Source organism: Aotus nancymaae, unplaced genomic scaffold (genome assembly GCF_030222135.1).
Source record: "Aotus nancymaae isolate 86718 unplaced genomic scaffold, 86718_ANA_hifiasm-v0.15.2.pri h1tg000049l, whole genome shotgun sequence".
In the NCBI taxonomy this organism is placed as follows: Eukaryota; Metazoa; Chordata; class Mammalia; order Primates; family Aotidae; genus Aotus; species Aotus nancymaae.
In genome coordinates, this window is record NW_026988463.1 from 19,063,573 (window position 1) to 19,077,295 (window position 13,723).

At 46.4% G+C, this 13,723-nt stretch overlaps 1 protein-coding gene across 2 annotated transcripts in view; it reads right to left on the reverse strand.

The window, feature by feature from the left end:
• Window positions 1–12,185, reverse strand: part of GPR139 (G protein-coupled receptor 139) — a 42,006-nt gene extending 29,821 nt beyond the window's left edge. Inside the window, exons 1-2 of one of the 2 annotated variants that reach the window (XM_021672293.2) lie at window positions 11,900–12,185; window positions 9,396–9,497 (exon numbers count right to left, since the gene is read on the reverse strand). Coding sequence is in view for 1 of the 2 variants with exons in the window: in XM_012464480.3 (XP_012319903.1) it covers window positions 11,900–12,026 (127 nt within the window). In the remaining variant the exon portion in view is untranslated. The remainder of the gene's footprint in view (window positions 1–9,395; window positions 9,498–11,899) is intronic. The other variant, XM_012464480.3, reaches the window with a different exon arrangement.
• Window positions 12,186–13,723: the final 1,538 nt, after the last annotated feature.

Sequence of the window (13,723 nt, forward strand, 5' to 3'; positions counted from 1 at the left end):
AATCACTCCTCCTTGAGGGGAGCTTCCCTTGAGTTGTTTTGTGTGGCTCAAGTTCTTCAGTGATAAGCTCTCACAGCACCCAGTAGCTCTCTTTCATGACATTTTCCCAGTTGAACTTTTACATTTATTTGGGTATCTGATCATGCCGGTCTTCCTCGTGTGTGTGTGTTGTGTGTAAATGCCACAAGGGCAAAAAATGGGTCATTTTGGCTCACCACATAGCTAGCATGGTGCCTGGTACCTAGCAATCCCAGGCCCACAATGGATGGATGGATGTGTGCACAGATGGATGGATGGATGCATAGACATGTGGATGGGGAGATGCGTGGACAGATGGATGGTTGGGTGGATGGACAGATGAATGGATGGATGGATTGATGTGTGGACAGATGTATGTGTGTATGTGTGTATGAATGGATGGATGGATAAATGAATCAATGAATGCAGGTGCATTGTCTGATTGTACTCTGTGGTTCTCTTCTCATCCCTCTTTGCCATGAGGCAAAATGAAAACACACATTTGAGGTTAAAATTCCTAGCTTCCCCTCAATGCAGTGCAGTAGGTCATGACCTTCACTTAAGAAAAGCACAAGCAATTCTGTTTCCACTTTATAGAATAATAAAGATCCTGGGTCACCCATACAGCAAAATTCCCTCCCTTTGATTTGTACTAGGATTCAAGGTAGTCACCTCCTTCTCATGCCTGACCCTGCCATCTTTACATTTCTCTTGGTAGAGGTGGAGGCAGGAGGGTTACTCATGCTGCTGCAATGGTCAAAGCACACGGGATTTGGAATCCCAGAGATCTGAGGGCAAGGCCCAGCTCTGCTGTTAATTAGCTATGCAACCCTGGGGAACTTTCTTGCCCTCTCAGCCTCAGTTTTTCCATCAAGGGTGTGGTAGACCAGGTGCAGTGTCTTGTGCCTGTAATCCTAGAGCTTTGGGGGACTGAGGCAGGAAGATTACTTAAAGCCAGGAGATTGAGACCAGCCTGGGCAACATAGTGAGACCCTCATCTCTAAATTAAATGTAGTTTTTAAACAGGGCATTGTATTAGAACACTGTTCCCAGACTTTAGTGATTGTCCTACTGCAAAGGATTGAATGTATTCCCCATTTTTTGAAGTCCTAACCCACAATATGAAGGGATTAGGAGGTGGGGCTTTTGGGAATTCATTAGGTCCTGAGATGGAGTCCTCATGAGTGGGATTAGTGGCTTCATGAAAGGAACCCCAGAGGGATCTCTTCCTCTCTTTCCCCGGAGAGAGGATACAATGAGAAGTCAGGAGTCTGCAACCTGAAAGAGGGCCTTCCCCAGAGCCTGACTGTTCTGGAGCCCTGATCTCAGACTTCCAGCTTCCAGAACTCCGAGGAGTAGATTTCTGTGGTATATAAGCCCCCTAGTCTATGGTACTTCGTTACAGCAGCCCAAACAGACTGAGTGATTTTACCAATTTCGTGATTTTTGCGGCATTCTTATGTCACCAGTACTATCATTTATTTAGCATTTTGTTTGAAAGTGATTTGCCTTTTCTTCCTCAAATTTATACTTTATATAATTGTGGTGCCCAAGATAAGTGTGAGTCACATATGCAATTGAAATTTTCCTAGTAGCCACATTAATAAAGTAAAAGGAAGCAGGAGAAGTTAATTTTAACAATATATTTTATTTAACTATGTACATCCAAAATGTAATTTATGTAAATTATTGATGAGATATTTAACTTTTTTTCATGCTAAATCTTCAAAATCTGATATGCATTTCACGCTTCCAGCACATATCCCTATGGATGATAATTTTTCATTGGACGTCTCTGACCTCTATTTAGATGTCATAAAATGTATGATTGAAAGAGTAGATTCACATTCTCAAGTTGTTCCAAGTATACAGTTATTTTCTACTAACTGAATTGAGTATGGGATTTTGGTTGTAAATTAATTGAAATGAAATAAAAAATTCAGTTTTACAGTTGCACTAGTCAAATGTCAAATGTTCAGTAGCTGTATGCAGCTAGTGGTTATTCTACTGGACGGCACAACCACCCCAGATCACAAGTCAGCCTCCCTTCCCCGTCGTAGACAGAAGGTAACCTTAAACAGAAATACAATGACAATCCAAGAGTTACATTAAACTCCAGCTAGGTATTGCTGCTTGCCAGTGTCTGAGCCCAAGGTCTGCTCTGTGTCTATTCAAAAGGGAGATTTAAACTGAGTGCAGCGGCATGTGCCTGTGGTACTAGCTACTCAGGAGGCTGAGATGGGAGGATCACTTGAGTCCAGGAGTTCAAGGCTGCAGTGAGCTCTGAGTGAGCCATTGCACTCCAGCCTGGGCAACAGAGTGATCCCCTGTCTCAAAAAAAAAAGGAGATTTAAAGGGTGTTAAAGATACACTAGCACCAAGCTGAGACTTTCCCTTTGATGGAATCAGAAAGATTAAGATAGCTGAAAAGAGATTCAATGCTACAGACTTGTACCACCTAACATAATCCTATATACCAACAAAACAAACCAAAAATTTCTAGGCAATCACTCGGAGCTCTAAAATCTCCCACTCTCTTTTTCTCTTACTCCTATTCTTTTGCTTCCGTCTAAGAGACTACTAGCAGTGTGATTTTGTGAAAACTGATCTGAGACGGGAAAAGTAAGTTCTGGTTAAGACTCTGCTTTCTGTATTAGTCCGTTCTCATACTGCTATAAAGACATACCTGAAGCTAGCTAATTTATAAAGGAAAGAGGTTTAATTGACTTGCAGTTCCACATGGCTTGGGAGGCCTCAGGAAACTTACAATCATGGTGGAAGGCGAAGGAGAAGCAAAGACCTGCTTCACATGGCGGCAGGAAAGAGTGAGCTAGTAAGAAGAGGAAAAACTGCCTTATAAAACCATCAGATCTCGCGAGAACTCACTTGCTATCATGAGAAGAGCATGGAGGAAACTGCCCCTTAATCTAATAATTTCCCTCTAGGTCTCTCCCGAAACACCTGGGGATTACAATTCAAGACGAGTTTTGGGTGGAGATACAAACCTCAGCCATATCACATTCCTAGCTCTGCCGATTCCTCATTTTATAAAGTGGGAATGTTTGGACTCAGAAAACACAGCAGTCATTACTGCTCACACCCGTAATTCCAGTACTTTGGGAGGCCGAGGTGGGCTGATCACTTGAGACCAGGAGTTCAAGACCAACCTGGCCAACGTGGTGAAACCCCATCTTTACTAAAAACACAAAAAATTAGCTGGATATGGTAGCATATAGCTGTAATTCCACCTACTTGGGAGACTGAGGCAGAAGAATCGCTTGAACCTGGGAGGGAGCTTGCAGTGAGCTGAAATCACGCCACTGCACTCCACACTCCAGCCTGGGTGACACAGTAGGACTCTGTCTTAAAACAAAAAGTTAAATAAGTTAATGCATTTGAAATGTTTTGAAGAATTCCTGGCACATTGTAATGGTTAGTACCAGACATTGTGCCCCATGCAGCCCTGAATTATCTCATTTCAGCCACACCATAAACCCTGTGAGAAAGACTCTTATACCCATTCTGCAGATAAGAACACTGAGGCTCAGATAGGGTGAAATCACTTGCCAGAGACCCATTAATAGGAAACCACAAGACCGGACTTCGACCCCAGGTCTGGGGACCAAAGAGCTTACATCTTGATCCACCAGCTGGCCAGTTCTAAGGACTCTTCCTATTCCAAAAAAATGGTGGATTTGTGTTTCAAGACATTGTTAGCATGCAATTTGTGGTATTTTTTGTAGTTCTTTATTCCAGCTTATGCCAAATCTCTGGTTTCATGGGTTGGCATGCTTTTCCAGTGTAGCCACATATTTCTCTCTGTCTCCGTCCCTGTTATTCCTCAATCCTCTGCTAGATTCTCGTTTTTTCTTTTTTCTCCACCTGCTGTGACCCCACTGGTGTTTATTGGTGCTTCTTGCAGCTTTCCCAACCCCTGGGTTTGTGAATTGGCAGCGTGGCAGACCATTATCAAGCCTGTAGATATGTTTGGTTTGGCTCACGAAGTGCTGGCTCACATAGTGGTTTTTAAATTTTTGAATTAGTTGCCAACATGTGAAACAACGGACATTTCATATAAAAATCCGGATTTTTAGATTTTTTGAACAGCTTGGCAACACGGAACCACTGGGTGGGAAGCGGAGTGGCAGTGGCACGTTCTAGCTCCCTCAGTCCCTATCTTTCCTGTTGTGGTCACTCCCGCCTCTCCTGGTCTAAATGTTGGTTATCCTTGAGGAGCGTGTGCTGCTGTTTACTTATGAGAAAGCTGAGAAGCAGTACTGAATAATACTGCCCTGTCATTTCTTCACTGTGTGTCCATGGGGAAGTATCTCAAAGTTCTCAATGGAAAAATGGGTATAATGTATACATGCCTCAAGGAATCATCAAAGAATCATCATGAGTTAAATGAGGCCAGGCACAGTGGCTCACACCTGTAATCCTAGCACTTTGTGAAGCCAAGGTGGGTGATCACTTGAGGCCAGGAGTTTGAGACTAGCCTGGCCAACAGAGTGAAATCCCATCTCTACTAAAAACATAAAAAATTAGCCGGGCATGGTGGCTCATGGCCATAATTCCAGCTGTTCGAAAGGCTGAGGCAGGAGAATTGCTTGAACCTGGGAGGTGGAGCTTGCAGTGAGCTGAAATCACACCACTGCACTCCACAGTCCAGCCTGGGTGACATGGTGAGACTGTCTCAAAAATAAAATAAAATAAAATAAAAAGTTAAAAGGGTTAATAAATTTGAAGTGTTTTGAAGAATTCCTAGTACACAGTAGGCACTAAAAGTGTGTTAGCAATTATTAAGAGGAATAGTCCGTTCTTTTTTTGTTTGTTTTGTACATTTGTCTCTATAACTGCAAGAAATAAGAGTTGAAGAGAGTCACATGCTTTCAGAAAAACAGCAGAGAAGCATGATTCTTTGGGTAACTGAAGCATTTCTTAAACACTAGATGACTTTGTTCATTTACGTTATCTAACTGCTCCTTTTATATATTTGAATTCAAGACACCTGGCCACTATCATTTCATGGTGCCCCCTGCAGGGCCAGCATAGGCTATCACCGTTTGCCAATATGTTTCAGATCCACATGGAGGTTCAATGGCAGGACCCTTTCTGTTCGTGATTCTGACTGCAGTATCCAGGAGAACCTTGCTGGTGGTGCTTGTTGGTCTCTGCCAGCTGTAGCTGAAGGCCATTTCATGTTCTGCACTGATATTATTTTTGGGAGTTTCTCCGAATCACAGGCAACTCTTTTAGGGGGACAAGTTCCCTAGGCTTATGATGGAATTGATCACTTAATCCATTGGATCATTCTCTTCTAGTTTGCCAGGGCATGTTGTTTCATTTCCATTTTGAGTGAAACTGTGTATTCATGGAAAAGACCTATCCACAGTGATGTGTGGCTACAGGGCATTTATAAGGCTTGAGCACATGGACATGTTAGACCATAAGACAATGCGAGTTACTATTTGTTGAGCTCCTACAATGTGTGAGGCATTGCGAGAAACCTTTGCATATTTTATTTCTAGTCACCACAGCAACCAATCCAGGGCACAGAAGGTTAATAGCATTTATTGAACTCTTACTCTATGTGAGAGGAACATGTGCCAAGAATAGTGCTAAGCATTCTTATAACTGCATTTAGTCCTCAAAACAACCCAATGAGAGAGGTATTGTTATTATTCCATCTCACAGCTGAAGAAACTGAGGCTCAGAGAAGGGGAGAAACTTGCCCAAGGTCACAGATTAGCAGTCAGGGAAGCAGGATTCAAACCCGGTCAGTTTGACTTGAGAGACCACAGGGCTTAACTGCTGAACTCAACTGCCCACTTTCTTGCAGATGGGAGAACTGGGGCTCAGAGAGGTGAAGTGTTATACATGCGATCCACAGCAAAAATGGTTAAGATACAGGATTTAAATCCATGTCCAGTTCCAAAGCAATGTATTTGACACTTAACCTTACAAATCAATACTAACATGATCGTTACAGAAACTAAGCAGGAGTGAAAACTACAAAAGTGCTATACTGGACCCCAGCCCAAAGCCAGCCCAGGTAGCCTCCAGCATAGCTACATCATTGGTCTATGCTCATGTCCTGTCTATGGGGCCCTACAGCAACATAGGCAGAACCGGGATCTCCTGGGCCTTTGAGAGACCCATTAAGAATAACTTGGCCAAGGTCACACAGTGAGTTATTGCCAGAGGAAACCTGGAATGATGAAGTGCTCTTTTTCTCACTGCTAGAACAGGAGTCCTATGATCAAATGTGCCTAAGGATGAGTCATACAGGTTACAGAGGTCAATTAGGCATGCCATTAAGGACTGTTCAGAATTGGAGTGCCTATGAGCTTTTGAAAGGGGCAGCCAACCAAGAAATTATGATTCAAATACACAGTGGAATACGATACAGTTGTATAAAAGAATAATAAGCTTTATATATACCATGATGGGTGATTAATACATTATGTGGAAAAACAGTAAATGTAGGACAGTGTGTATAATGTGCTCATTTTGGGGACAGTGAAAAAAAGGGAGCATTGAAATCCATAATTCATATTTGCTCATATATGCATGAAGATACACTGAAAGAATGTGTAAGAAACTAAGACACTAATAACAGTGGTTACCTCTGTGGTGGTAGGTTTGAGAAATGGTGAACAGGAGAAAGTGATGGAAGACAGACTTTCCAATGTGTCTCTTTTTATATTTTCAGGCTTTTGAATCAGATGAATATCATGATCTATTTAATGCAAAAAAAGAAGGAGAAAGGAAAAATAAAATAAAGCAAGCAGCTATTCCTCAACTCCAGAAAATTGCTGCCTTCTGGGCAAGTACATCTAATGTCAATTATTCTGGTATTTTTAAGGAAACTTGGAAATTTATTTTAAAAAGTTTTTTAATTTCAAATTATTCACTGGTAGTACTTAAAAATACAATGGTTTTTTACATACTAACCATGTATCCTACAAACATGCTAAACTCACTTATTAGTTCTTAGGAGTTTTTTTGGGGGTAGAGTCTTTGTGATTTTCTAGGAAGGCCATTGTGTCATCTGTGAACTGAAACGACTTAATTTCTTCCTTTCTGTATACATTTTATTTCTTTTTCTTGCCTTATTGCACTGGCTAGGACTTCCAGTATGATGTTTAATAGGAGTGGTGAGAGCAATCATCCTTGCCTTGTTCTAGATCTTAGGGAAAAGCATTCAATTTTTCATCATTAATTGTGTTGTAAGATGTAAGTTACTTATGGATGCCCTTTATCAAGTTAAAGAAGTTCTTTTTCTGTTCCTGGTTTGATGAGTTTTTATCACAAATAGATGTTGAATTTTGTCAAATGCTTTTTCTGCATCTATTGAGATTGATCATATGGCTTTTTTTTTTAGTTTGTTAATATGGTGAGTTATACTGAGTGATTTTCACATGTTGAACCAGTGTTGTATTCCTGGGATTAACTCAAGTTGATTTTGATGTGTTATCCCTCTTTATTGTCACTGGATTAGATTTGCTAGTATTTTGTTGAAGATTTTTGTTTCTATGTCCGTGAGGAACATTGGGCTGTAGTTTTCTTTTCTTGTAATGTCTTTGTCCAGTTTTGATAAAGCTGGTGTCTTAGAATGAGTTGGGATTTTTTCCTAAGTTTTAAATGATGAAAAAATAACTTATAGAGTGCTTTACTGTGTTCCAGGCATTGTGTTCAGTGCTTAACCCACTAATCTTCACAGCAACCCTATGAAGTGTAGACCATTCTTAAAATCACCCGCAATTTAAAGATGGGGAAACTGAGGCACAGGCTGGTTAAAGTCACTTGCCCAAGGTCACATAACTTTTAAGAAGCACAGCCAGGACTCAGACTCCAGAGGTCCAGCTCCAGAGTGTGTCCTTTTAACCTGTTTACTCCATTTTCTCTCATTAAAGGTGTTTACAAGGTAAAGAAATCACATCTGCAGGGCTAAGCCCAGCTTACAGGTGACCAGTTTTCTACTTCTAGTTAAAAACAATGGTAACTACCATGCATCAGACTTACTTACTATCTGCCAGGCTACAGACTCATCATCTGCCTTCATCTTGCACCAGCTCTCAAAGGCAGATGTTACAGATGTTATCATTCTCACTTGGCAGTGGTGGGAATGCTCCCTTCTGCTGGGCAGCATGCAGTTTCAAGCTATCATCTCTTTCCTCACCTTGTCTTTCTGCACATCCATGGCACTCTTTGGAAGGTAAATTTTTTTTAATCTCTCAAATCTCAGTTTAATTTCATGTTGCTCCTTCCTTATCAGGCTGGCTCACCCATCCTCCCTCTCAATGTCTTTCCCCAGGGGCTCAAGTTCATCATTTTCTTCTGCACTGCTGTCTCTTTTGCACTGTCTCATTCCTGTTGGCCCAGTGAATGCCCCAATCCTTTCTTTTTGGCTCCGCTGACTTATTTTGTGTGTCTCAAGAAGTGAGAAACACCTTGCGTACTTAAAAAGGAGGAGGAAGGAGGGAAAGTTTTAGGAACAGGTGGGACACCAATTTTCTCCATGGAGCACAGAAATGAGGGACCAAAGTTAGTTCAAACAACTTCCCGGCCATAATGAAGGCAAAGCCATGCAATGAAATGTGTTTGCATGCTGGCTTGACTGTGCGACCATAGATAAGATGCTCAGTTTTTCTTACTCTCAGTTTGTTCATGCAAAATGAATTTGAAGGCAGAGGTGTGGCAGGAATTATGTGCGATAATATAGGTGACAGAGATCTGGTGTAGAGAAGGCACTGAGTGAGGAGTAAGTGCTTTCCTCGGACCAGGCACTGTGCTAAGTCATGTTTACATAGATGACCTTATTTAATACATACCACCTGTGTGGGCAACAGATACTACTGTTACCCCCATTTGCAGATGGGGGAAATTGTGAAAAATTGAAGTGAAGAGTTCTTAAGTGGCAAAGCTGTACCCATATTTCACATTAGAATTCCTTTGATCCTACAGCAACCAGTTAAAAATTAGACTGTCTGGAACAATCCCCTAGCTCTTCCTCCCAACCTAGAGACTGAAGGTAGTTAGAGACATCTGCTACTTTCCTGTGATACTAGCTCTCCTGTTGCCAAACATTCAGGCTCTCCTCATCCACCCCTCAGTTCCCACCCACGTCTCCAACCACTACTGTGAGAATTTGGGAAACTTGGGGTGAGTCCACTGCCAGGAACAGTGATTCAATTAAAATCTCAGTTTTCAACAATATGAGCAAGGCCTGCGGTCTGTTACTCCACACCCAGCAAAGCTGTATCTCCCAGTCAGTGGTGGAGTAAATAAGAGTTTGCTAATTGCTGGGGCTGGGGAGGGGAGGTGATGGGTGGGGACTACTGTGGTGAGCTCAACACGCGGAGTTAAATGCTGACCTGAGTGCTTTCTTCTGTGTACCTCTCAGTCCCTCCTTTGGTCACTGGTAGGATTGGGCAGGCAGACCTCACCTCCTTACAACTTAATGGGCTTCATGATAACTATGACTGCAGTGGCGCAGTGTCAATCAATGAATGTCAGGCACCAAGGTGAGTGTTTCACTTGTGCTGTCACCTCCAGCAACATCCTTTCTTCTTAGCACCACTCCAGGGGATAGCTACTCTCCTAGTTCCCATTTTATAGATGTGGAAACTGAAGCACAGAGACATGAAAAGCCTGCAACTTAACCCCAGCAGAATCTAGATTAACACTCACTCTTCATTGCCAGGACATACTTCATTGTCAGAAATGGCTTTAAGAGAATGACTTAAAGAATTCACCTTTGAACCAGCCTTGTGGGCTGTTAAAACTGCTAACGGATCAAGAGTTTTGGATGGTCCTGGTACCCAGTCATTCTTCTCTAGGTTGCTTGGTCCTTACCCATCCATCTGCTGCACTTCCATTTGGGAGCTCCTGAAACTCAGAGACTGCACCCTAGGAGTTTTTGTGTTCTTTTGACACCCAGTTAATACTTGGCATGCCACAGGAGGTCAAAACTATTAGTTGAGGGTATGAAGACATCAACAACAGCCAAATCCTAACCCTAGCTTCATGCTTTTAAGTTCTCAAGCTCTGGGCTAAGCCTGAGGCTAGCACAGTGCTTGGCATACAGTAGATGTCGATGCTGTGTGTTAGGAAGGCCCTAGCTGGCATAGGAGTTGGGATGTGAAGGTGTAATATGTTGGCTTCCACTTTGAGGTCTTTGAAGGTCTAAGTTTTCCTCATTCTCTTCATCCTCGTGTCCCTGCTTTGAACTCTTGAAGGGTCAACCTCTGCTTGTCTTCGTCTCTGTCCCTTAAATGGTTTCATTAGAAAAGCCTGGGACAGTGAGTGAGTAAGTGGCTACCTCACTCAGAGGGCGGGGGTGCATTCTGATGGGAAGGCTGTTGGGGAAAGAGGTTCTGACACTTTTCCGGTTCAGTAAGCATCACCAAATAACCAACCTTCTCAAAAACCCATTTCCCAAAACAGTGCTCTGGGGAGAGCATCTCAGAAGGGCTGAAGTGGGGAGGTGGAACCTGGACTGAATTCAATCGCAGCTCAAGGTAATTACAGGACATGTGCTACCCCCCCGGCAGGGCAAATCAGAGGCTGAGTTTCTCTCCTAGGGCAGCCGGAGTGATTAGTTAGGAATAAAAGCCTCATCACTCACTCGGGGAGAGAGGCTCTCACATTAGTAAACTTGCACTTTCTCATGCCTGCCAAATTTGGGAGGGGGGATTTATTGAAATAATCTCATCTGGGGCCCTGGCTGCCAAGTTGAATGTTTTGGAAAGGAAATCTCAGCCAGGCTCTCAGAAATTCAGCTCCCAAGTTCCCAGGATCGCAGGATGCTAAGGTTCGCAGACTAAGAGATGACTAGAGAGATGATGCTGAGATTTTAGGCTCTCTTTGCTTCTTTCAGTTCCTCTCTCCTCTCTGCATGCAAGCGATCTTTAGGAATCTACCCGACACCGAGACTGTCTGCAAGGGGGGTCCACCCAAAGCTAGAGCCCTTGGAAAAAACCTTTCTCTCTCTCTTGCTCTCTCTTGCACACAGCCCAGGCAAGCACCCCCTCCTTCTCAGCAGCCAGCTCTCTTCAGGAATTCAGCACAAGTCTCAGCCACACTTTAGAGAGGACATTAAAATGTGGGACCAGCTAGACATCCACAGCAGCTGTGAGCTGCCCAGGGTGGGTAGACCTGGAGGCCAAGCCAGGGGTCCAGGCGTGTCCTCAAGGAGACTGTGACCCTCTGAGGTGGCGGCCGCCGCAGGCAGCCCAGTGTGTCTCTGCACCCTTCCCCTGGCCAGTGCACGGTCCCAGAACCAACCCCTGATTCTCGTTAGCTGGCTGGAAGACCCTTTTCTTGCTAGGCATCCTTGTTCCATCCCAGTGTCCCCTGAGCAAGAGAGCACCCAATGTCAGGGTCTCCAGCTTCATCTTGTGTCAGGTAGGGACAAGAAAAGGGGCAGAGGTGCTCCAAGTGGGGTGGACTTGCAGGGGCCATAGGAGAAGGGAAGCCTCCAGGAAGCCTTCTGTCCAGAACATGTAGTCAAGTGAAATACACACACAGCCCTCTTCGCCCCCACCCCATGAAAGTCATCCCCTCCAGACGCGCGCACAAATGCACCCTCGAATCCACGCTCATACACGAAGCCCATCACCTGCCGTCACACTCATGAAACACACACACACGCGCGCGCGCGCGCGCGCGCATGCACGGTCTTTCCCCCACTCCCCTGCCAGGGCACCAGCAACTTCCTTTCCCCTCGCCCGCCTGGAAATCTCCGCAGTTGCCCTTAAAGCTTAAACTTTTTCTGAAGGGGGCGCCAGGGAACGCACGGAGGGGACTGGGGCTTCTGGGCAGTATGGCCCGGCAGTTAGGGTTCCTGGCTTCCCTCCCTCTCCCCCATGCCCCTCACCTGGTAAACCGAGGCACAGCAAGAGGCTGTAGTAGACCACGGGCACGAAGCCCAAGCCGCAGGCCGAGCCGGGGGACCACCAAGACAGCGAGCTGTTGGCTGCGAGGTGGGCGTGCGTGTGCTCCATGAGCGCGCCCCTCGCTCCCCTCGCCGCTTAGCGCCCGGCCTGCCAGCCCGACTCTGGTCGCCGGCTCGGTGGTGGCGGCGGCGGAGGCAGCAGCTGGAGCAGCAACGCCTCTCTCCCCGCAGGACTGGCTCCTACCCTTGGCCGAGATCCCCTCTGCTCGCTCCGCACCTGCCCGCCTGGAGTCCCGGCTCAGCCCTCCCGCAGGGCGCGGGGCGCGGGGCGCGGGGCGCGGGGCGCGGGGTGCGGGGCGCGCGGCGCGCGGCGCGGGGCCTCGGGAGGGGCTCCCGGAGCCCGTCTGTGCACCTCCCACCTCGGACCCGCTTCACTCCCGCCTCAAAGCTGGGGGGCTGGGACGCCGCTCTCCGCAGCCAATCAGCGGCTGCCTGGACGCGGAGTCTGTGTGGGGTGGGGGGGATGCGGGAGAGGAGGGGGTCCCAGCCGCCTCGCCTGGCTCCAGTTTCAGGAGGAAAAGATGCAGTTAGACCTGGGAACCCCAAAAGAAGACCGGGATGGAGAACAGGCTACCCCCATCTCCAACCCCGCGCGAGGGGCGTGGTGTGGGTGGGATCTGCCTCTCCCGCAGCGGCTCCTCACTCCTCCAGCATGTCCTCAGTTTGCCTTTCTCCACTCTCCTCGCAGCCACCTCTCTTACCCCTCGCCAGTGCTTCCAGTCCATCTCCAGATAGAGGATTCTACACCTAGGGCAAAGAACGGGGAAGGGGTGGGGCTGTTGGAGCAGCGAGGATGCTAAAGGGTTGTCGGTTTTCCTGGACTAGGGGAGACAAGCTTGCTGACTCTGGAAAGAGGTGTGCGTGCATCCCTGAGCGTGTGTGTGGCGACTTTGGGGGTCGCCGCCGGTGGACTGTCCCCTAACTGGAGTGCATTTGAAGAGGATACAGACTGGCTAAGAGACGCCCCTCCAGCATGCAGCCCTTCATTCAGAGATAAGGATGTTGCAGCCACTCAAACACGCACTCGCCCACGCTCACACAAAGACACACAAAACCCAGGCATGCGGTGTATTCAGACGCTCACTCAGGCACGCGGATGCCCTCCCACTCCACACCCAGACCCGTGAAAACACGCAGGCATCCTCATCACCGTGCACAAGGCCACACTCACAGGGCACTCCAAACATACACAAACGCACACGGGTCATGGGGGATGGTCTAGAGTGCTTGAAGGTTGTGTGAAGGGTAGCTTTGGTACAGCAGGTGGGATCCAAGCAGTGTGTGGGTGGGTGGTCTTTTCTCCTCAGGGCAGGCAGGTGGAGGGTTTCCAGTGTGGCCATTACAGACTTGGGAAGAGAGAGACAGAGAGAGAGAGAGAGAAAGAGAGAGTGAGACGTCTGTCTGGGGCTCAAGACAGTGAATGTGAGAGAGTTAAAGATTCTGCAGGAATACCGAGACCCGGCGTCCCCAGGAGCAGACTGTAGCAGCTGCCTATGCAAAGAGCTGTGATGGGTCTGAGAAGCCTAAGACCCCGCCCCCGCTGCTTCCCAACGCCCCTCACCCCTCTATCACATGCATTCCTGGAGAGAAGGAACTGGCTGGGTTTTCCCCAGCCTCTTCTAGGTCTTCCAAGGTGGAGTGGACCTCTGGCCCTCAAGACCAGCAAAGGGCATGTATCCAGTCCCTGTCTTTGTTAGGGGTTACCCCAGGCAGGGATGGGGGACACTCTAGGGCAGAATGGAAATC